This window comes from Eptatretus burgeri, chromosome 15, assembly GCF_056783735.1.
Source record: "Eptatretus burgeri isolate ZD-2024b chromosome 15, Ebu_testis_v1, whole genome shotgun sequence".
Classification (NCBI taxonomy): domain Eukaryota; kingdom Metazoa; phylum Chordata; class Myxini; order Myxiniformes; family Myxinidae; genus Eptatretus; species Eptatretus burgeri.
Window position 1 is genome coordinate 26,921,364 of NC_140975.1, and position 24,260 is coordinate 26,945,623.

General features: G+C 44.0%; 1 protein-coding gene across 5 annotated transcripts in view; it reads left to right on the forward strand.

The window, feature by feature from the left end:
* The window catches only part of LOC147011788 (guanylyl cyclase C-like), a 381,297-nt gene that overhangs the window by 280,828 nt on the left and 76,209 nt on the right, over window positions 1-24,260 (forward strand). For all 5 annotated transcript variants that reach the window (XR_015051559.1, XR_015051560.1, XM_085856338.1 and 2 more), the window contains exons 21-23: window positions 1,067-1,161; window positions 8,775-8,866; window positions 10,596-10,748. Coding sequence is in view for 3 of the 5 variants with exons in the window: in XM_085856338.1 (XP_085712464.1) it covers window positions 1,067-1,161; window positions 8,775-8,866; window positions 10,596-10,748 (340 nt within the window). In the remaining 2 variants the exon portion in view is untranslated. The remainder of the gene's footprint in view (window positions 1-1,066; window positions 1,162-8,774; window positions 8,867-10,595; window positions 10,749-24,260) is intronic.

Here is a 24,260-nt window from a genome sequence, read left to right on the forward strand (position 1 = left end):
TATATATATATATATATATATATATATATATATATATATATATATATATATATATATATATATATATATATATATATATATATATATATATATATATATACACACACACACACACACACACACACACACACACACACACACACACACACACACACACACACACACACACACACACACACACACACACACACGAAGAAGAGGAAAGCTGTCCTGACCATTCTTTATGCCTTCTTCAAACATCAGGAAACCCCATCAACTCATTCAACAATAAATGGATCCTTGCCAGCCATGCATAAAACCAGTCTGATATCAGAAGAAGAGTAAGAAAGCTCTGCCTCACTGTCTCAGTAATATCTCTAATTGTCACTTAAACCTCTCAGGCATCGACATGCATTACATACCACAATTTTTGATGAGTACAGTATCCATTTACATGCAGTCATTTATTAAAATAAACATTTATCTATGTTCTCCATTTACTTGTTTCCTCCACCCACCAAAGGGGTCGAAGGTCATGTTTTCACCCCTGTCTGTCTGTTGTTTGTCCGTTTATTTGTTTGTGTGCAGGATATCTCAAAAAGTTATGGACTGATTCGGGCGAAACTTGCTGGACATGTTGGGCATGCGACAAGGACGAATTGGTTCGATTTTTGTGAAGACTCGGATCCGGATCCAGATACTCAATTTTTCTTTTTAACTGATTCTTCACCATTGAGAGATAAGACCAAAAACTATATGCAGCACCATATTTCAAACAGTTATGGACGGATTTCTACGAAACTTGGTGGATGAGCTGGGTAGCTGAAAAGAACAAGCTGATTAGATTTTGGTTCAGGTAGGGATGCAGATCCGACTTATCAGTGGGCTATAGAACGTAACCTGGTCAGCCTGTTGGAGGTATGTGCTCTACCGACTGTTGTTCTATTTTCCACTGATTTTTTTTTGTGTCAGCTGTTTCAAACTGCCATTGAGTGACGGGTATCTTGCCCGATTCTCACCACCAGTGCATGCCATTTATTGGAGCGGCAGTCTTATGATACTGTGCCATATTCGCTTCTCATTTCAGAAATAATCAAGAGGTTGTGCTCCGAGGGTGTACCAGGGACATTCCGCCCGACTCTCGAGCCCGAGATCGTAACTGACAAAGCAGGTGGCAAAGAGGTCTGGATTATATATTTGTTCTATTATTTTACAGAAATGTAATTTCAAAATTGTTTGCAATTTATGGCAAATGTCACCGGATGCCATTTGTAACACCCGGACGAGTGGATATTTCTCTTGGTTGGATAGCACGCGGCCACCACGGCATGGTTGCTTTGCCTCTGGTGTGGAGCATCACAAATGCATTTATCTTGTAAGCAAAAGCTTGGAATTGTTCGGTGCCACCTACACCTTTCCTTTCTCCAAACAAATGCCAAATCCCTGGAGCTCTTTGGTTCGATCCACAGGGGACGTGCTTTGAGAGTTGTAACTCTTGGCACTGAAAATAAATGGTTTGACATGCAGTGCAGACAATTTGTGCAATTTTTGTTCTTTGGGGTTTTATTGTAAAGAAAAGGAACCAGGATCTCGTATCGTATTATTTTACCTTGCGAGTGATGCTGTCCTTCACTGGCACACTGGGATTGCTACTTCGACACTCAGTGCTGTATAGCAAACTTTTCTATTTTTTTAGCCTTTATATAGTAATGTATCATTGACTGTCCTCCCCAGAGCTGCGTTTACGACAAGCCCAGTCCTCAAAGCCATCCTTTCAAAGACCGGACGGGGATTCAACTGTGAACCTAAAAATGAATGCAACGCAAGCATTCTTTAAAAGCACCAATCAGACAGGGTGTTTTTAAATATATATATATATATATATATATATATATATATATATATATATATATATATATATATATATATATATATATATATCCCTTTAATTACATTGTATTGTTATTCGAATAGCACAAATTGAAAACAAAAATACTTATTAGTACAATCTCTCCCCCAGCTTTTCATTCTCTCTCTCTCCCCTACCCAGTACAAATTCTTACAGTATCCCCTCTTGGGTTAAACTCCCCAAATCCAGACTGTACCTCCAATCTTTTGTTCCTCTTTTCTCCCAGTTGTGCAACTGCCTTGTTAGAGATTGTTCAATTGTACTGTTTCCTCCAGGGCTTCAAGGAAGTGGAAGTACCATCTCATGTCACCCTCCTGTATCCTAACACATGATCTTGTCGACCCCTATTAACCCTTCCTAACCCAAAGCTCTTACTTCCAGGTTACTGTGTTTCCTCCTTTCTGCTCTCCCTCTGTCTCTGTCTCTTTCTTCCTCTCCCTCTCCCTCTCCCTCTGTCTCTTGCTCTCCCTCTCCCTCTGTCTCTCCCTCTGTCTCTCCCTCTGTCTCTCCCTCTGTCTCTCCTTCTCCCTCTGTCTCTCCTTCTTCCTCTGTCTCTCCTTCTTCCTCTGTCTCTCCTTCTTCCTCTGTCTCTCCTTCTTCCTCTGTCTCTCCTTCTTCCTCTGTCTCTCCTTCTTCCTCTGTCTCTCCTTCTTCCTCTGTCTCTCCTTCTTCCTCTGTCTCTCCTTCTTCCTCTGTCTCTCCTTCTTCCTCTGTCTCTCCTTCTTCCTCTGTCTCTCCTTCTTCCTCTGTCTCTCCTTCTTCCTCTGTCTCTCCTTCTTCCTCTGTCTCTCCTTCTTCCTCTGTCTCTCCTTCTTCCTCTGTCTCTCCTTCTTCCTCTGTCTCTCCTTCTTCCTCTGTCTCTCCTTCTTCCTCTGTCTCTCCTTCTTCCTCTGTCTCTCCTTCTTCCTCTGTCTCTCCTTCTTCCTCTGTCTCTCCTTCTTCCTCTGTCTCTCCTTCTTCCTCTGTCTCTCCTTCTTCCTCTGTCTCTCCTTCTTCCTCTGTCTCTCTTTCGCTTTTCCGGTTCCCTTGTACTGTTGTCCCCACTGCCCATTCTCAGTTCATTCCTCTCTTTTTTCCCCCCTCTGTCTCTTCACTCTTCCATGATCCTAGATTTTGTGCAGAAAAAAAAATGAATGCCATTTGCAAGGTGATCTTGGAAAACCCCTGCAAGCTGATACCACGTGACTGTGAAGAGCAAACAATTATACAGGGTGTTCCTAAATTAACTTTCCTCTGTTAAATGCAAATAAATAAAAAAAACCAAATAGACACACAAACATGCAGTTTGCACCATCTTGTTGGCAAACTCAGAGTTTTTCTTGACGTATCCGAAGACTGCACATGTGCACCATTCGTGGCTCTCAAATCGGCCGATATTTAACTTCAGTCCACATTCGCCACTACTTGTCCACCGTCACACATTTTTTGGACATTATTCCCAAGTCACAACATTTTTCAGGGTTACTCTACACATCGGAGAGACACCTGAAATAAATCGGTGCAAATAAGAATTATTTGAGTGGGGTTACAAGATGGTGTAAACTGCATGCTTGTATGTCAATTAATTTATTAGTTTTTTTTTAAACATTCAAAATAGGAACACCTTGTACTTTCAGCACCTAACTACGAGTCATAATTGGTGTTGTGTTTTGCAATCCTACTATTAATTTGCAACTTGTCACTGGCTTTGACACCAACACAAATTTTCATGAGGGATCTTAGACACCAAAAAGCTACACATATTGAACAAACCCTTTCAAATGGAGCACCTCTTCACAATTAGAGCATTTAAATTGCATCAAATGTGGCAATAAATGTAAATTGTTGCTCTCAGCTTGCTGGCTCGACGACCAAAGACACCATTTGTATTTTTGCCGCCTACATCCCTATCTCGTTTAGAATCCCGTGTGGGCACGGGCAATTTGCTGCTAGTATTTGTTAACTTGTCTGTTTAAAGTCTGTCATACAAAAATAATGGTTTAAAAAAAATTGTTTTGGATATTAGTAACCACAATGTCATATTAGTAACTATGGTGGATGGAAATCCACTGGGCATTTCTATCCCCTCTCGTACGCTGCAATGAGTTGCTTTCTGTGACCTCAACTTGCAGAACAGGAAATATGTACCGATACAAAGTGCCCCGAGGAAGGCAAAACATCGTTAACATATATCTTCTCGAGGGAAAAATTGCCCAATACAGGATATTGTAATTTCTCTGCAGCAATTGCTGCCATTGGAAGAAACTTTAAATCTTCAACTGAGGAAGTTCCAACACTCACAATCTTTTAATGGTTTTAATTTTCTTCCAATTGCATTGATTGTGAAAGAAAATTCACAAAGCTTAGACACAGTCTCATCATAAGCAACCTTCCCCCTGTCTTGCATCTAACAGCTGATTATATTCCAGCTGATGCTGTGACGATTTAACAATGTGATGTCGTTTGTGTACATCTCTGTCTCTCTCTGTCTCCTTCTCTCCCCCTGTCTCCTTCTCTCCCCCTGTCTCATTCTCTCCCCCTGTCTCATTCTCTCCCCCTGTCTCATTCTCTCCCCCTGTCTCATTCTCTCCCCCTGTCTCATTCTCTCCCCCTGTCTCCATCTCTCCCCCTGTCTCCATCTCTCCCCCTGTCTCCATCTCTCCCCCTGTCTCCATCTCTCCCCCTGTCTCCATCTCTCCCCCTGGCTCCATCTCTCCCCCTGTCTCCATATCTCCCCCTGTCTCCATCTCTCCCCCTGTCTCCATCTCTCCCCCACTCTCCATCACCCTGTCTCCATCTCTCCCCCTCTCTCCATCTCCCTGGCTCCATCTCTCCCCCTGTCTCCATCTCTCCCCCTGTCTCCATCTCTCCCCCTGTCTCCATCTCTCCCCCTGTCTCCTTCTCTCCCCCTGTCTCCTTCTCTCCCCCTGTCTCCTTCTCTCCCCCTGTCTCCTTCCCTCCCCCTGTCTCCTTCTCTCCCCCTGTCTCCTTCTCTCCCCCTGTCTCCTTCTCTCCCCCTGTCTCCTTCTCTCCCCCTGTCTCCTTCTCTCCCCCGTCTCCTTCTCTCCCCCGTCTCCTTCTCTCCCCCGTCTCCTTCTCTCCCCCGTCTCCTTCTCTCCCCGTCTCCTTCTCTCCCCGTCTCCTTCTCTCCCCCGTCTCCTTCTCTCCCCCGTCTCCTTCTCTCCCCGTCTCCTTCTCTCCCCCGTCTCCTTCTCTCCCCGTCTCCTTCTCTCCCCCGTCTCCTTCTCTCCCCCGTCTCCTTCTCTCCCCCGTCTCATTCTCTCCCCGTCTCATTCTCTCCCCCGTCTCATTCTCTCCCCCGTCTCATTCTCTCCCCGTCTCATTCTCTCCCCCGTCTCATTCTCTCCCCCGTCTCATTCTCTCCCCCGTCTCATTCTCTCCCCGTCTCATTCTCTCCCCGTCTCATTCTCTCCCCGTCTCATTCTCTCCCCCGTCTCATTCTCTCCCCGTCTCATTCTCTCCCCGTCTCATTCTCTCCCCCGTCTCATTCTCTCCCCCGTCTCATTCTCTCCCCCGTCTCATTCTCTCCCCCGTCTCATTCTCTCCCCCGTCTCATTCTCTCCCCCGTCTCATTCTCTCCCCCGTCTCATTCTCTCCCCGTCTCATTCTCTCCCCCTGTCTCATTCTCTCCCCTGTCTCATTCTCTCCCCCTGTCTCATTCTCTCCCCCTGTCTCATTCTCTCCCCTGTCTCATTCTCTCTCTCCCCCTGTCTCATTCTCTCCCCCTGTCTCCTTCTCTCCCCTGTCTCCTTCTCTCCCCCTGTCTCCTTCTCTCCCCCTGTCTCCATCTCTCCCCCTGTCTCCATCTCTCCCCCTGTCTCCATCTCTCCCCCTGTCTCCATCTCTCCCCCTGTCTCCATCTCTCCCCCTGTCTCCATCTCTCCCCTGTCTCCATCTCTCCCCCTGTCTCCATCTCTCCCCCTGTCTCCATCTCTCCCCCTGTCTCCATCTCTCCCCCTGTCTCCATCTCTCCCCCTGTCTCCATCTCTCCCCCTGTCTCCATCTCTCCCCCTGTCTCCATCTCTCCCCCTGTCTCCATCTCTCCCCCTGTCTCCATCTCTCCCCCTGTCTCCATCTCTCCCCCTGTCTCCATCTCTCCCCCTGTCTCCATCTCTCCCCCTGTCTCCTTCTCTCCCCCTGTCTCCTTCTCTCCCCCTGTCTCCTTCTCTCCCCCTGTCTCCTTCTCTCCCCCTGTCTCCTTCTCTCTCCCCTGTCTCCTTCTCTCCCCCTGTCTCCTTCTCTCCCCCTGTCTCCTTCTCTCCCCCTGTCTCCTTCTCTCCCCTGTCTCCTTCTCTCCCCCTGTCACCTTCTCTCCCCCTGTCTCCTTCTCACCCCCTGTCTCCTTCTCTCCCCCTGTCTCCTTCTCTCCCCCTGTCTCCTTCTCTCCCCCTGTCTCCTTCTCTCCCCCTCTCTCCTTCTCTCCCCCTCTTTCCTTCTCTCCCCCTCTCTCCTTCTCTCCCCCTGTCTCATTCTCTCCCCCTGTCTCATTCTCTCCCCCTGTCTCATTCTCTCCCCCTGTCTCATTCTCTCCCCCTGTCTCATTCTCTCCCCCTGTCTCATTCTCTCCCCTGTCTCATTCTCTCCCCCTGTCTCATTCTCTCCCCCTGTCTCATTCTCTCCCCCTGTCTCATTCTCTCCCCCTGTCTCATTCTCTCCCCTGTCTCATTCTCTCCCCCTGTCTCATTCTCTCCCCTGTCTCATTCTCTCCCCTGTCTCATTCTCTCCCCCTGTCTCATTCTCTCCCCCTGTCTCATTCTCTCCCCCTGTCTCATTCTCTCCCCCTGTCTCATTCTCTCCCCTGTCTCATTCTCTCCCCCTGTCTCATTCCCTCCCCCTGTCTCATTCTCTCCCCCTGTCTCATTCTCTCCCCCTGTCTCATTCTCTCCCCCTGTCTCATTCTCTCCCCCTGTCTCATTCTCTCCCCCTGTCTCATTCTCTCCCCCTCTCTCCTTCTCTCCCCTGTCTCATTCTCTCCCCCTGTCTCATTCTCTCCCCCTGTCTCATTCTCTCCCCTGTCTCATTCTCTCCCCCTGTCTCATTCTCTCCCCTGTCTCATTCTCTCCCCTGTCTCATTCTCTCCCCCTGTCTCATTCTCTCCCCCTGTCTCATTCTCTCCCCTGTCTCATTCTCTCCCCCTGTCTCATTCTCTCCCCTGTCTCATTCTCTCCCCCTGTCTCATTCTCTCCCCCTGTCTCATTCTCTCCCCTGTCTCATTCTCTCCCCCTGTCTCATTCTCTCCCCCTGTCTCATTCTCTCCCCCTGTCTCATTCTCTCCCCCTGTCTCATTCTCTCCCCTGTCTCATTCTCTCTCCCCTGTCTCATTCTCTCCCCCTGTCTCATTCTCTCCCCTGTCTCATTCTCTCCCCCTGTCTCATTCTCTCCCCTGTCTCATTCTCTCCCCCTGTCTCCTTCTCTCCCCTGTCTCATTCTCTCCCCCTGTCTCCTTCTCTCCCCCTGTCTCCTTCTCTCCCCCTGTCTCCTTCTCTCCCCCTGTCTCCTTCTCTCCCCCTGTCTCCATCTCTCCCCCTGTCTCCATCTCTCCCCTGTCTCCATCTCTCCCCCTGTCTCCATCTCTCCCCCTGTCTCCATCTCTCCCCCTGTCTCCATCTCTCCCCCTGTCTCCATCTCTCCCCCTGTCTCCATCTCTCCCCTGTCTCCATCTCTCCCCCTGTCTCCATCTCTCCCCTGTCTCCATCTCTCCCCCTGTCTCCATCTCTCCCCCTGTCTCCATCTCTCCCCCTGTCTCCATCTCTCCCCCTGTCTCCATCTCTCCCCTGTCTCCATCTCTCCCCCTGTCTCCATCTCTCCCCTGTCTCCATCTCTCCCCTGTCTCCATCTCTCCCCCTGTCTCCATCTCTCCCCCTGTCTCCATCTCTCCCCCTGTCTCCATCTCTCCCCTGTCTCCATCTCTCCCCCTGTCTCCATCTCTCCCCTGTCTCCTTCTCTCCCCCTGTCTCCTTCTCTCCCCTGTCTCCTTCTCTCCCCCTGTCTCCTTCTCTCCCCTGTCTCCTTCTCTCCCCCTGTCTCCTTCTCTCCCCCTGTCTCCTTCTCTCCCCCTGTCTCCTTCTCTCCCCCTGTCTCCTTCTCTCCCCCTGTCTCCTTCTCTCCCCTGTCTCCTTCTCTCCCCCTGTCTCCTTCTCTCCCCCTGTCTCCTTCTCTCCCTGTCTCCTTCTCTCCCCCTGTCTCCTTCTCTCCCCTGTCTCCTTCTCTCCCCTGTCTCCTTCTCTCCCCCTGTCTCCTTCTCTCCCCTGTCTCCTTCTCTCCCCCTGTCTCCTTCTCTCCCCTGTCTCCTTCTCTCCCCTGTCTCCTTCTCTCCCCCTGTCTCCTTCTCTCCCCCTGTCTCCTTCTCTCCCCTGTCTCCTTCTCTCCCCCTGTCTCCTTCTCTCCCCCTGTCTCCTTCTCTCCCCTGTCTCCTTCTCTCCCCTGTCTCCTTCTCTCCCTGTCTCCTTCTCTCCCCTGTCTCCTTCTCTCCCCCTGTCTCCTTCTCTCCCCTGTCTCCTTCTCTCCCCCTGTCTCCTTCTCTCCCCTGTCTCCTTCTCTCCCCTGTCTCCTTCTCCCCCCTGTCTCCTTCTCCCCCCTGTCTACTTCTCCCCCTGTCTCCTTCTCCCCCCTGTCTACTTCTCCCCCTGTCTCCTTCTCCCCCTGTCTCCTTCCCCTACTCCCTCTTTATACCTCTCTTCCGATCCTTTTCTCTTATCTCCTTCCCTCGTTCCCCACCCCCCCCCCCATCTCACTCTTCCCACTCACAACCTCTCTCCTCTTCCATTCTTACACTCTCATTCTACATACCACGGCACACTTGTCAGATCTTGAAAGGGAAAGAGCATCAGATCTGTTTATTTGGTATCACAATGCCTTTTAAAAGCGCCAACCTATTTTGTCTCAGGTGTTGCAGATTATCTCAAATTGCTGGGACTCCAATCCTGACAAACGGCTGGATTTCAGTAAGCTCAGCGTCATCCTTCGCAAGACTTTGCAGTGAGTGTTTAAGTGCACAGCCCACAAATAAAGGATCGGTACATTGTTTCATCGAGGTTCAATGTTGGTATTTCTTCACCTGACCCTTGTGACTTGCATGTTGGCCTTAGTTTTCAGGAGGTCCTCAGCATGTTGTGCTGATTTAAAATGTAAAAAAGTGACTGGAAACTATTTCGCACAAAATATTATGTGATGAACGAATAGCGATGACATTTCAAGAATCAAGCAACCTTTCTTGATGTCAATCAGCTGAGCATATATAATTATCAATGAAACTGAAATGCTTGTTGCGATTGTTGGTCATGTGACACCACCAGAGCCAACATTGGGAACACGGAGAAAAGAAACGCAAGTTTGTTGCACAGGCCTCTTTTAAACACCTAAAATAACTCTGCTGGTCGCAGGTAGGATGATTGAACTCTGTTTGTAGGTTTGGCCACCAATGATGTGACCACCCACAAGAACAATCTTCAAGTGGGGCATCTTTATCAGAAAGTCAAATTTGTCATCATTTCAAAAAATGTATCATTTCAAATCACGTGATCTCATCTCATGGTTAATCAACCAGACTCTGGCACTGTGGTTTGGAGCATCCCCTCTTAAGTCTGGTAGGTTGGCTGTTCAATTCTGAATTTGGCCAAATCATACGAAAGACTTAAAAAATGGTACGCCTGCTTTCTCGCTTGACACTCAGCAATTGGAGGACAGAACAAGGACAAACCACATTGGTGGATATCCTTTGGTGAGGGAAAGGTGGGGGCGGGGTGGGGATATTTTACCTTAATTGCCCCATTAATGCAGAAAGAAAAGTGAGTGCTCAGAAAAGTTACATAATTTCCTCTGTGGTTACTCAATGGCTGTGTTAGTCTGATGTTAATTAAATAAAATGGCATGCCCATTGTCATTCTAAGGTCTTGCTCTGCATGTATGTGTGTATTTGAGCAATCTCTTCTTCAGGAGACCCTATAAAAACAGTTATTATTACAGCACGGCGACATCGCGCTGTTATATAATTGGCTATTCTGTCCTGTGTCTTCTGTCACACTTATGGCCGTGTACGTCCCTTTGATCTGAGGGCTATAAATAGAAATTTGTCCAACCTCACAACTCTTCCCATCATGCATGCTAATTCACCGTGTCTACATTGAAATTTTATAACTGCAAAATTGTTTCATCATTCTTAACCTTTTACTGCCCCCAGCCACGCGATATCGAAGTATTCGCTTCTTGTTTATCTCCAAATCCGATGGTAAGCAGAGACTGTTGTCACAAAAAAAAAACCACCACCTGCATTACCATCTGCATTGGAAGCCTAGGTGAACATCAACCTTGAAAAAAATGACCAACTTTTCAATATCGGAAGTCTTGGAGCCAGGAAACAAAGCAACATCAATGTGATTTATTTGTGCGAGTTGATATCGTTAAATTATTATTAATGGAAGTGAAGTTAAAATATTTCATTTCCAGAGTGCATTGCCGGTGATGATGAGCAAAGAAGTAGTACTTTGCAATTAAAAAAAAAATTGTGTAATTGCCATTATAATAACTGAATTGGATCTGATTTCAAGCGGAAAGTGGGCCGATGGTCCTTGACGCTCAAAGGTTTGTGATTGTGTTATGCAACCACATCGGTCACCGTTTTATAAACTGCACGTCGGATGTCGAAAATGGCCACACAGAATGGACAGACTTGTAACCGTGTGATCATGCATTCCATCTCCAATTGCAGCCTCATCAACAAGAACGAGTCATACATGGACACCCTGCTCCAGCGGCTGGAGCAGTATTCCCAAAATTTGGAACACCTCGTGGAGGAACGCATTGCTCTGTACAAACAGGAGCAGGATCGTGCGGACCGGCTAAACTACCAGCTGCTGCCAAAGTGAGGGGATCCATTATACGTCCGTGGCAGGTTGCACTATTACCTTTATCCTCACAAATGCACACTTTTCGAACACCAGAGACCTTCAAGAAATCCACCTTAAATTCTACCATTGCATTCCAAGATCTTTAAGTGATTTGATGCTTGTGATTGGCCTGCGGAACTTTTGGGGGGCTCCGGCCACCGATCGTCGTTAATTCTGGCAAGACTTTGATCTTCCCAAAATGTACTTAACTGCCAAAACTCCGTTTGGTTTGGACTGCAGAGTTGCTTTGCAGCTCATTTACTCAGAATAAGTTATACTTAATAGATTATATGGCAGTGGGACATTGTGAACCATTATCCGATGAATCATATTTGACCGGTACTGAGAGTGATCAATAAGGAAAAGTTCTTCCTTTGCCGTTGCACAAGTGAGTAGGCCAATTCAAGATGATTTATCCAACTGGCTTTTCATATGGAAAGAGTTTTTTGCCCTTCTCAGATGAGGCTCAGGAACACAATGTTAATTTTTTTTTTGATCTTTTGTACATTTTTGTGGCAGAAGGATAGTTTCAATGGCTCTTCTCTGACCTCTCAGTTAATTTTGTTTGCTTGGGGGCAACCAGGTCCCACTTTAAAACGGCCACTTCAGCACAGCACCAGGAAGGGGGAAATGCATTCTGGGTGCTGCCTGACATTTCATGGACTCCTATTTTTTTTAGCTCGTTTATGACGAAGTTGAGAAAGGCTGTTAAAGCCATAACAATGTCAGTCAGTTAATCAGGCACCCAGCCAGTCAGTCCTTCCTTCCTTCTCGCAATGGGCCTATTAACGGTTTTTTTTTCCCCCTACTCTGAGGGTGGCTCAACGGATCGGTTTGAATCTTGACATGATGATTCACGATGTCGACGCACAAAAAGTAATGGAGCCCTTTTTTTAATATCCATCTGGGTGATGAGATAATTAGCTCATTAACTCAAAATCTGTCATCTGTGTTTGTACGTCCATCATATATTGCGAGATTCTATCATCGGTGTTTCCTCATTATTTAATTTTAACTTCTTCATCCCTCTTAATCCAACCACCTAATTTGATTTGATCTTAATCATTTTTTTTTAATACAACTTCTTAATTTAATCTTAATCATCGGTTAATGAAGTATCTTAATTTAATCTTAATCGTTAGTTAATTCAATATTTAAGTTAAATTTTAATCTCTTAATGTCATTCATGCCCTCTTGCTTTGAAGAAGGGAAACACAGGGGGAGGGGAGGACAGAAAGTTGGGGTGGGGGAGCAGAGAGGGGACTGTTCTTTTCATCCATTTTTGTCGGTTTTAGTCCTTTTCAGACCCTTTTAACTCCTTGGACCCTTTAACACTCCTTAAGACCATATAGATGCCTTCAGACCCCAAGGATGCTTTAGAACCATAAGACCTTTTTGAACCCTATAAACAGGGTCAAATTTGGGGGAAAAAACTGAACAATGGAACCATTTAATGTCAATGGCGGCCACTCATTATTACTAGACATATTTTGGTATACTGAATCTGAATGAAGTGTTTTGCCAGACTCAATTTTGAGTTTTTAACCAACCCTTTAATGACCGACTCGAAATAACAGCCATTTTTCAGCACATTCACCTGACTCATGCACTGGAGTTTTGATATTGTCAATAAAAATCGACCACAAAACATCGTTTATTCATGATAATTGGACATTCTGCACAGCATTGGCCATAAATACGTGGTAAAATGTCCATTCGGACCTTAAACATTGATGTGCTGAAATTACGGCAATTTGACAATCGGGCTGCAATGCAACCAACATATTTCATGTTTTGTGAATTTGTTTGCCTATATGAGCCAAAGGTGTGTATGGTGTTTGAAGATTCCGTCTTGCTGCAGACAGTAACAAGCAAAATTTTTACCCAGGAGTCCCAAAACACCCCACTCGCTCAGATTCATTATTTTGTCTCTCACATTTTGTGCTTACGCTGCATGTCATTTTTACCAGGCAGTACCAGGTAATGTATGTGTATGAATATCCTAACTATTATATTTACATGTGTGTGAATATCCTAACTCCAGAATTAGCTAAGTCTTTGTCTGTCTTTTACATATTACTCTTTAATTCTCACAAAGCATGCCCCCATGGAATGATCTCTTTCCTTCCTTTGTTGTGCACTTTACACTCATTTTCATGTGTATACAGAGAATCCCAAATCGATACTTTTGTAATCACCCTTTTTGTCATCCTCTCTGGAGGTGTGTGTGTGTGTGTGTGTGTGTGTGTGTGTGTGTGTGTGTGTGTGTAAAAATCTTGATAAGATACTGCAGATGATATATATTTATATATATATATATATATATTTTTTTTTATTTATTTATATATCTATATATATATATATATATATATATATATATATATATATATATATATATATATATATATATATATATATATATATATATATATATATATATATATATATATATATATATACATACATACATACATACATACATACATACATACATACATACATACATACTGTTAAGGGTTCAGCGGTGGCGGAATTCGCACCTGACTCTTTACCCCAGTGTTAAGGATTCGGACATCACTTAACAGCACCGCCATCTCCGGGGTTATAACGCCAGCTGGTTCAGCACAATTCTCGGGTTACGCGCCTCAGATCACGATACTAAAATACACCTGTGCCTTGCCGGCTGGGGGAATAGACCCCGGTTACAGACTGGTTTTGTCAGAGACCGAGCGAATTCTGCCAGTCTGTAACCATTTTGGTTTTATATACCAATCAAGCAAATTGTTTCTCAGCATGGCACGAATAATTCAAGGCGGCAAATCTCATATAACTCAGCCAGATTTATTGGGGACACATTGGGTAACACAACACAAGCAAAGCATTCACGACAATGTTATAATTAATCTATAACCCGTTCTTAACTAGGGAGCTACGGATTACGGGTTTCGAAGGGAACCCTAGCGAGATAAACCTTAGACAACATGCAGACAAAACATGGACAGCATGCAGACAAGACACAGAGTACTTGGTGATGCCTCATGGACGAGAGGAAAATGTCAAAGGCACGAATGCAGCTCGTGACAAGCCGATGTCAACAGATTTGAGCACCCGGCTCGAGCATGCAGCGTGGCAAGATGGCGCTCGACCTCCTTTTGTCGCACCGCCCACGCACGCAGCCTCAGCGCGTTCATCCCCCGTAAGGTCGACGGAACAAGAGCGAAAGATATATGGGATGCTCCAGCTGGCTTTCCACAAGGTCCAGTATACAAGTCCGGGCCTGGACTGTTCACCAGGTTAGGCCAAATCGGGGTGTTGGACTCCGCAGGCGGATTGATGGGACCACAAGATCTGTCGTGAGTAGGAACAGTCAGAGGCTCCGTCACTGGACTCCAGATGAACCTGTCGATGTCCGCCTCATAAAAGTCGATCGCCGACTCCCACTAGTCGTTTCTCCTGCCTCTTTCATGAAGCAGATCGCAGACAGACACAACCATCCCTGACACAGCAGATCGCGACTCCTCTGCGCTCTCAGTCCCACCTTCGCCTTCCCGGTGCTCGCTTCTCTCGGCCACACCCTCTCAGCCGACTGCTCCTCCCAGAGCAACGGGCGCAGACTCTTTCGGAGAGGGGGACGAAGAAGAAGAACCTCTCAGTACACCACCACTGCACGAACAATCAACAGCCTCGTACACCTCCCGACACACATGTAACGTCCAATTACCGAACAACCTGGCTAAACATGCATTGAATGGGGGATCTGGGCTAATCCTATATTTAATAACACACTAAGGGCCATTTCCGCAACAACATATATATATATATATATATATATATATATATATATATATATATATATATATATATATATATATATATATATATATATATATATACATATATATATGTGTGTGTGCTGCATATGAGCTGATTCCTCAATCAAGACATCAGTGCTTTGGCAGATCTTTGGTGTGCACTCAAGCACAGCGCGATTTAATTTGGGACCTACATCTATCTACGTTCGGGCGTAAGCTACCACACTTCGTCCGATATGATAGTCATTTATGCAAGGTGTAGTGCAATCTTCCTGTTCAAGATGAATAAGTTGCCTGCAGAGGTTCGTCTGGGGTTTGAGAGAGGCAAATTTGTTGTCAAGGAGTCTGGTCGTCGCTCCAATCAGGTAGAACAGACCATAGCACTGAGTGGCTGAATGAAACAGGAAAGAGAAGCGGAGGTTGGTTCGCATCACCAGAATTTCATCAGCCCTGAGCAGATGGATACCATCTATAATTTACAGACAATAATAGCTTCTGAGACCAAGACGATACTGATGATGTGTGAAAAAGAGGACGACCACTCATACAATGAGCGTACCTGAGGAAGGTTGGCCAAAGATACTGCAGATGAAGACAAGCTGGTAAAGGCTGTTAGCGGTGTAACATGTTCACCAGAGAAGCTGCCATGTCCACACTGGAAAATAATGTCAACAAGGATCTGGCTTCCTCTAGCATTCAAGAATCATTGCTTGGTGCTTGTCAGTTGGACCAAATTCAACTCAAAAGCTTTGTTGAAAAACATATATGTAAAGCACGTGAGGATGAAGAGCATGTCGACTTCAACGCACCGATACAGAAGAATAAGGCTCCAACATCTACCTTATCGTATATTATAGTACACCAAACAAAAGGCAAGGAGAAGTCTATTAAAGTGGACAAAATATCTTGCAAAGATTAATAACTTATTTGGCATACCTGAGCAAAAGTCCTTCATTGGCACACCTCACCAGGCAAAATAGCATTCCTTTGCTGAAGTAATTCTCTGCAGACGACTGTAGCAGGACCTCTTACCAACTATAATATAAGAGTACTACTCTCATATACTATAGTTCTAACTGTAGCGTTTTAACCTGGGGTTGAGCTCCTATCCACCACCAACAGGGCTTTCATCCAAAGCTTGATGGAATACTGCTCCCCCCTGTGGACTGGCTCCACTGCCTCACATCTTACTCAGCTTGAAGCTGTGGAAACCAAGGCTTTCAAGGTCTTTGCAATCTCTCACGATGAAGCTGAGTATATGGGCCTATCACTTTACCATCGCCCCCCCTCCAAGTATCTGCAGGACACACACAGTCCACCAGCAATTCCCTTGTAGTGAAACTGCCTAAATCCAGAACCACTGCTCATCTCCATTCATTTATTCCTCTCTTTTTCCCACCTGTGAAACCGCCTTCCATATTCACTTCGATCTCATTCTTCCCTCCGGCCCTTCAAGACAGCTTGTTCACCACCATCTCAGGTCATTCCCCATCCAAAGCCATGATCTCTTCTCCACCTGATAAATTATCCCCACCACTCCCAAAATTTTGCCGATGTATCCACATTTTCCACCCCTTGCGTTCTCTCCTACCCCTCATCATTACCCGCATCCTTTGTTTGTCCATCTCCATCTAACTTCTCCCACTGCCCTGCAATTGGGGTTTCCCCTTTCTCCTGCTGTTCTCTTTGTGATGTTGTGTCCTTGCTCTTCCATGAGCCTAGACCATGTATAGAAAACAAAAATGCTTAAAGAGCAGGGCGCACAGTCCACCAAGACAAAATCTCACAGCACAAGCTGATGCCAGTGCCACTGTTGCTAGCAAAAACCGATGGAAGCCAACACACTGCCAATAAATCACTGCAAGCCAAAGAGCCAACCACTGATGTCACTAACCCGACAACTGTGGTTTTAAGTTGGACAACCTGCTTAGTCATTAATGGCCAGGCATTGGTGATGGATCTGGGAAAGCCACCAGACAAAACAACATTTGGTGAATATGCAGAAACATTTGCCAAAATGGTATACAACATGAGAGAAGCTTATGACAGAATTGATGGAGCAATTATATATATATATATATATATATATATATATATATATATATATATATATAGATATATATATATATATATATGTGTATATATATATATATATATATATATATATATATCTATATATATATATATATATATGTGTATATGTATATATATATATATATATATATATGTATATATATATATATATATATATATATATATATATATATATATATATATATATGTATATATATATATATATATATATATATATATATATATATATATATATATATATATATATATATGTATATGTATATATATATATATATGTATATATATATATATATATATGTATATATATGTATATGTATATGTATATATATATATATATATATATGTATATATATATATATATATATATATATATATATATATATATGTATATATATATATATATATATATATATATATATATATATATATATATATCTCAATATCTCAGACGCACTTCCTGACTGTTATGGTGAGCATCGTCATCAAGTGCTCGTCACACTCCACATGTTTCTATATATATATATATATATATATATATATATATATATATATATATATATATATATATATATATATATATATATATATATATATATATATATATATATATATATATATATATATATATATATATTGGAAAGACTCCATCACAGCAAACACACAAGTGAAACACAAACGCAAACTCGCTTGCAACCTGTGAGAAGTCGTGCAGAAAGTCGCACAGTACCGCTACCAGCAAACTAGTCAAACTTTATGGCACTGAAAGAAACCAAAGAAGATCTTACCTGGTTTCTACCTGATCACCTTTTTGAATACAGCCCTGCAAACAAAATTGTTGTTTTATCTGGAGGATTTGCAGAACCTACAACGGTGAAGACTTCACACCCAGAGCTTGATATAAAAGGCATTTGAGGCGAATCACGAGGAGGCCGATACCCGTCTTGTACTCCACTGCCTTCATGCCAATGTGGACTCGACAGTTGTGTTCGTGTGCGATACTAATGTACTGGTGCCATTGCTGGTCCATCTTGACAAATTGCCATATTCATATTTGTGGATGAAATCTAACACTGCCAAGACCTCCAAATTTATTCCAGTGCATGTTGTTCGAAAGCACTTGACAGCCCCTCAAGTCGATGCAATACTTGGCTTTCATTCCGTAACGGGGTGTGTCAGTGTATCTCAATTCTTTGGTCACAGCAAGTTGACTGCTTGGCCAATGCTCAAGGAACACCATGACCGATTGGACAATCTTGGCAAAGGTGAAATTACTGATTATGTCATCAAATCATCCGAGTTTTCATCTGCAAAGTGAATGGAGTACCAGATGTAGACAGTTGCGACGAGGCACAAGTCAAGTTATTCTGCATGGGGCAGTTTCAAGAAACTTTGCATCCAACATCTGATGCAGCACGATTCCCATATTATGCATGCACACAACCAAGCAAGTGTTGGGAATCAATCCCACTCTCTCCATCCATGTCCCCATGTGATCCATCCATTGGCTGTACCCACAAAGATGAGAAGATAGTGCTCGGCTTACTCTTCCTCCCTCCCATTCCTAAAGCATGTTTGGAGATCGTGTTATGTGGGTGCACCAATGGCTGCCTCACTATATATTGCAGCTGCAGACGACTGAGATTTACATGTACCAAAGGTTGCAGATGTCATAGCGAAGACAGCGTATTTCAGAACATTTCATAGGATTGATATACCAAATTATATGAAATTCAATACCCTTCTTCACAGGATCACTTCTGTCATATATGTCCTGTATGTATTGCCCTGGATGTTGTTGGGGAATTGAAATGAGAAGCTTTCTTGTGTCTTTTATTGCCAATCAATAAGTACTGCCTCAGTGGTCATTTTGAATTGAAGCAGACATTGGGTTAATACATATTCTAAACTTCTCACCGTCTGTTGTGTTTTATAGTTGAATCCTCGAGCCAGTAAAACCTTAGATATCTGAAAGGTCTTGTTGAAATGAAGACTGTTGAAGTGATAACAAAATATTTCACGAAAACAAAATGGAATATGAGAGTTACTTTGAGTTGGCCACTTAAGGGTTGAATGCACGGTTAAAAACTTCGAATTGAATGTGGAAATCGCTTTAATCAAACTCAGCATATCCTAAAATACAAAGTGAGCCTGAATGCCAATCACTAACATGAAATGCTTCCAACTCCCTTTTTTAATCCCTTTCCCCCCCCCTTTTTTTCAAAAAACTTTTTCAGACCCCTTAAGACCCTCTTTATAACCTAATGCAGCCTAATTACGACCACCCTCCATAAGAAGAGAAGCGTCTATCTCACTTTGGACTCTTCATTTTGGATATAAGAATAGTTCGACCAATTTTAATTTCAAGCCAGCTCTAGTTGTTTAATCACCCCCCTCCCCCTTCCCTTTAGAGGTAATTGATCTGATATCTGCCACTGGAATAGTCTTTCCGGCATCATCGCATAACACCAAAAATAACTTTGGTTTTACATCAAGTTAATAGTTTTATTTAAGTTTAAGGTGAAAAGCAAATGCAACTAGAAGGGCACTCAGAAGGGCGCCTACCTCCACCAGGCTGATTAGTTTACGTTTTGTATCCCATTGATAGGCCGAATCTGGATTCGGACCTGAACTAAAATTTAATCAGCTTGTTCTTGTCACCTAACCAACTCACCCACCACGTTTCGTCCGAATCCGTCCATAACTTTTTGAAATATCTTGCCATATATTGTTTTAGCCCTATTTCTCAAAGGTGAAAAATCATTATAAAAATTCTATGATCCGGATTTTCACCAAAATGGAATCAATTCTTCCTTTTTACATACCCAACCGGGCCACTAAATTTCATTCGAATCTGTGCACAAGGTTTTGAGATATCCTGCGATATGTCATTTTTGGTCCGATCTCCCAGTGGTGAAGACTCACTTTAAAAAATTCTCAGATCCAGATCCAGATTTGGATCTTCACCAAAATCGAATCAGTTCATTATTGTTACAAACCCAAGCTCTCCACAAAATTTCGTCCAAATCCATCCGCAAATTTTTGAGATATTTTGTTCACAAACAAACAAACAAGAAGATGACGTCATGCAGAACCCGATACTTGCAAAATCCATAAAACAAATTTGACATCAAAAATAATTGGTGGTTGAATTTAATGACCAACTCCTCTTCAAATTTCAAGTCAATCGGATGAAAATTGACAATTTTAGAAATGCGGCCTGTGTTGACCTTTTGGCCAATGTTGGCCTTAAAAATAATTTGTGGTTGAATTCAGTGACCTGATATGCAAATCCTCTTCAAATTTCAAGTCAATGACATGAAAATTGAGGATTTTAAAACTACCACCTTGGGCCTATGTTGACCTCATAACTAATTGGTTAGTTGAATTCAGTGACCTGAAATATAAATCCTCTTCAAATTTCAAGTCAATCGGATGAAAATTGAGGATTTTAGAAGTTGACCTTTTGACCTCACCTAAGTTGTTGACCTTTTGATCTCAAAAACAATATACTTATTTGCTTATGACAAACTCTACCATGTGGTGAAGTTTCGTGAAGACCGGTTTGGAATTGTGACCTGTCGGCGAAATACAGACAAACCGACAGAATAACAAAATCGACTGACAAATATACTTGAAAAATCTTCGATTTTGCAATTAACAGACAGACTGGTGGGGAACACAACCACCATCCACCTTTGGTGGCGAAGATAATGATGCACCTCACAGTGATTCTTGAAAAGAACATTTGATTGTGTTCTGGTAATGTGTCCAATTTCCCAATTCCTGTCGTACCAATTACAAGTGAAGGCAACGGCAACCTGCGAGTGTATTCCTCAGCATGAGATTGTGTTGGCATTCAGTGCTTGTCCTGCCAAGGATAATTGTACATCAAACCAAAATCAGAAATGCATAATGGTTTAAAATGTGTCATCGAATTGAATATATGAACAAATAAAGATAATATGCATTTTAGTCTCAGATCCTCTTCAATTCCAGCTTTTGCATCAGATGTGTTCAATGAAATGAAGCAAAATGTCATTGGCATAAAGTAATTTGATATTCCGTCCTGAAATTAAAAACGCAATACAAAGTTGATACAAAGTTGGGCTGATACAAAGTTGCTGATACAAATTTCAGTCCAACAACAATACCCAAGCTGGACAGCTGCATACCTCTCACTGTCCTGTCAGCCCACACTAAAGGTGTTCATTGAAACATACTTTTGGAAACATTCCAGATCAAGGAAGCAGTAAACACTTTGAATAAACGTTTTAGTGATTATTAATCTGGCCTTTGTCCATTATGTTGTACAAATGTCATTATCAAATTAAATCGGTCACACCTTCCATGACTATTAACCCCAACCCAACACCTGACGAGACTCATGAGAATAAGTTCTTCCTGTGAATGAATTTCCTTTTGTGTTCCCACAGGATTGATTCCATTTTGTTTTATCGCACCGTTAGCCCTTTTTATCCATCAATACGCTTTTTGTTTGGTCCACACATATCAGCCTTTTGTCTTCAGTGATTGCATTGAAATAGTGAGTTTCATTTCAACTTTATTATTTCTTTATTCGCTGGTTTTTTTTAGTTCTATTTTGGAACCCCATCAAGTTGCTGATACAATTTTCAGAATATATTTCTGGACTAACTAAAACCCCTGAAATGTAAAACATCGGAGATATGTCCAGGTGACTAAACTATCCAAGGCCTTTCTGATTAGGTCTACATAATCTGTGTGCATCTTGCGGTTGTTGCGTGATTGGCTGATACATTTTGTCTCAATGTAGATATGTCAAAATCGAATTAAAAACGCTGTCTTGGGCTCTCCGGATACGCACCGCAGGATGACAACCACGTAGCTGGAACCACAATGACAAAACTAGAGCTTTGGAGCAGCAGCGACGTTGCGGCGTTCACCCGGTGAATCAAATGGATTTTGCCATTAAAAATGCATCTAAGTCTATGAAAATTCAAAACCATCGATGGCAAAAGAGAGTCACCGAGAAACCGCAGAGACCATAGAAGGGAGTGTAGTTAGCGGTGTGCCAAAGGAGAATGGTTCACAAAGTCGACCCCTTAGTGTATTATAATGTTTCGGGTGTTTACAAAGTCCCTGCGCAGAACTTGATAAATGAATATGATGAACACACATCGAGGAAAAGCCAACATTAATTGATAATTAATTAATTAATTTACAATAACATCTCCATTAACATGGGCTTGGGATCCTAGGATCCTGAGTTCAAATCCCACTCAGCTATTGAATTTATACCAGGTGGGTTGACTGCCTGTCATTCTTCCGAGGTCGGCAAAATGAGTACCAGCTTGCTGGTATCCTGTGTTGGAGTGGCCACCCATCCAGGATTGTGCCCAATAGCCAAGGAGACTGCTTCGGCAGCACCAATGCTCTGCACAGATTGTGGTCCCAATGGATGGATCCACGAGGATTTTATAAGGAATCAAGGCGCATGAGGAGGCCATTCGGTCCATCATGCCTGCGCTACATCAATGCCAGATTTAATCAATCCGTCGATACCACTTCCCTTCGTGTGCAGCCTCTTGGCTGCTTCACTGGTACTCATTTAGCTGACCTCAGAAGGATGACAGGCTGAGTCAACCCCCTGGTGTTAATTCAGCAGACAATGGACTTGAACTCAGGACTCAAGGATCCCAAGCCACTACCCTAACCACGAAGCCAACACCAGGTTAGATGGAACATTAACATGAACATTATCATATACAGGATGTTTAAAATAGTGGACTATTTGAACGTTTTAGTGCAGGAAAATTACAAAAGGTATCAAGTTCAATGATACATTGATGGAAAGCATATACTGTACCATATTATTATTATTATTATTATTATTATTATTTTTGTATACCTTGTCGAGGCTCGTGTGAGAGATAACACAACACACAGCAAGGGGGGCATGAGACAAGAGGGGAGGGAATGGGAGGGACAAAACAGTGGGGAACAGAGACATTATTAGATCTGTGGAAGGGAGAGGGATGGGCGGGGAACATGGGGAATAGAAGATGAACATTACAGGGACTTTCAGGAAGGAAAGCAGGGAATTTGAAGGAGGTGGGCTTGGGTGGATTATCGTGGGTAGAAAAGATCGAGGATTTGGATGGGGGATGATATGAGGTGGTGGTGAACAGCAGTTTTGAAGGTCTGGAGGGAAGAATGGGATTGAATAGAGTGAGGGAGTTTATTCCAAAGGTGGGGAAAAAAAAGAGGAATGAAAGAGTGAAGGTGAGCAGTGATTCGTGATTTTGGTAGTTTTACCAGAAGGGGGTTGTTGGCGGACCATGAGAGCCCTGCGGAAATGTGGTGGGGACAAATCGCAGAGAGATCAAGGGGGGGGGGGGGCGAGGCTGTAGCGGAGATGGTAGAAGACAGAAAGACCACCGACCAGCCTGCGGTGAGAGAGTGAGAGGCCCAAAGGCTCAGCCTCATTGCGGGAGATGCCAATGATCCGAAATGCCTTGGTTTCCACAGCGTGAAGCCGAGAAAGGTGGGAGGCAGGAGCACTAGCCCAGAGGAGAGAGCAGTACTCCATCAGGCTGCGGACTAAAGCTTTCTAAGTGGTCAGGAGCTCAGGTGGGCCGAGGAAGGACTTTGCACGACGGAGGATTCCCAGTCGGCGACTGGCTTTGGAGGCGAGGTTTGAAATGTGGCTTTCCCAGGAAAGGTCATGGCAGATAGTGAGATCCAGAAGCTTGAAAGAAAGGACTTCTTCCAGAGGAGGATTTTCCAGAGAAAATGCCATTTTCAAATCACTCATTACACTGCTTGTAATTGACATTTTTAATGGGTGCTCCACCTCTGTTCAAGCTGGCTTTGATCCTGACTGAAATTCTCCACAACTCGTCTGCAAGTGGCTCGAGTAGTAGACTAATGGTAGTCCTCCACCTCTTGCTTCAGGACAGCCAGAGAAGGTCCATTACGGAATACTGACAATAACGTCAGCACACCTGCAAGTAGGATTTTGTCTCAAACCAGAAAGTCACGATTTTCACTTTTTGTTCCACTGTGAACACCATAGTTGACATAGGGTCCTACTGACTACTTATTAGAAATGGCATACCACCACCACCACCAAACATACAAGAGAGAAGGGTCAGGTCAGGTCAGGGATGGGAGCATGTGCCAGAACAGCGCGTCACTGTGTCCACTTTCCGCCGGTACTCCAGGGGCCTCCGTCTGGCCTTCCCCCAGGCAGATGCATGGCCCATCCCATCTCCTTGAGATGCTGGTCAACCTACTGCAACCACTAGGCACATGGTCGGCCCATTTGCCTCCTCCACTCACGAGACTCACTCGCTGAGATAATCTGGTGAGCAGGATCAGCGTCAGGAAAATGAGCCACATTTCCATACAGCCGCAACTGATGCTCACGGACCATGCAGGTAACAAATCTCATCCGAGTCTCTCTCAGCAACCGCTCGTTGGACACAAAATCTGACCAGCGATAGCCAAGAATTCTCCGAAGAGACCTGATACCAAAGGAATTAAGTTTCCATCTCAGATCCTTGGTCAGAGTCCAAGTCTCCCATCCATAGAGCAAGACTG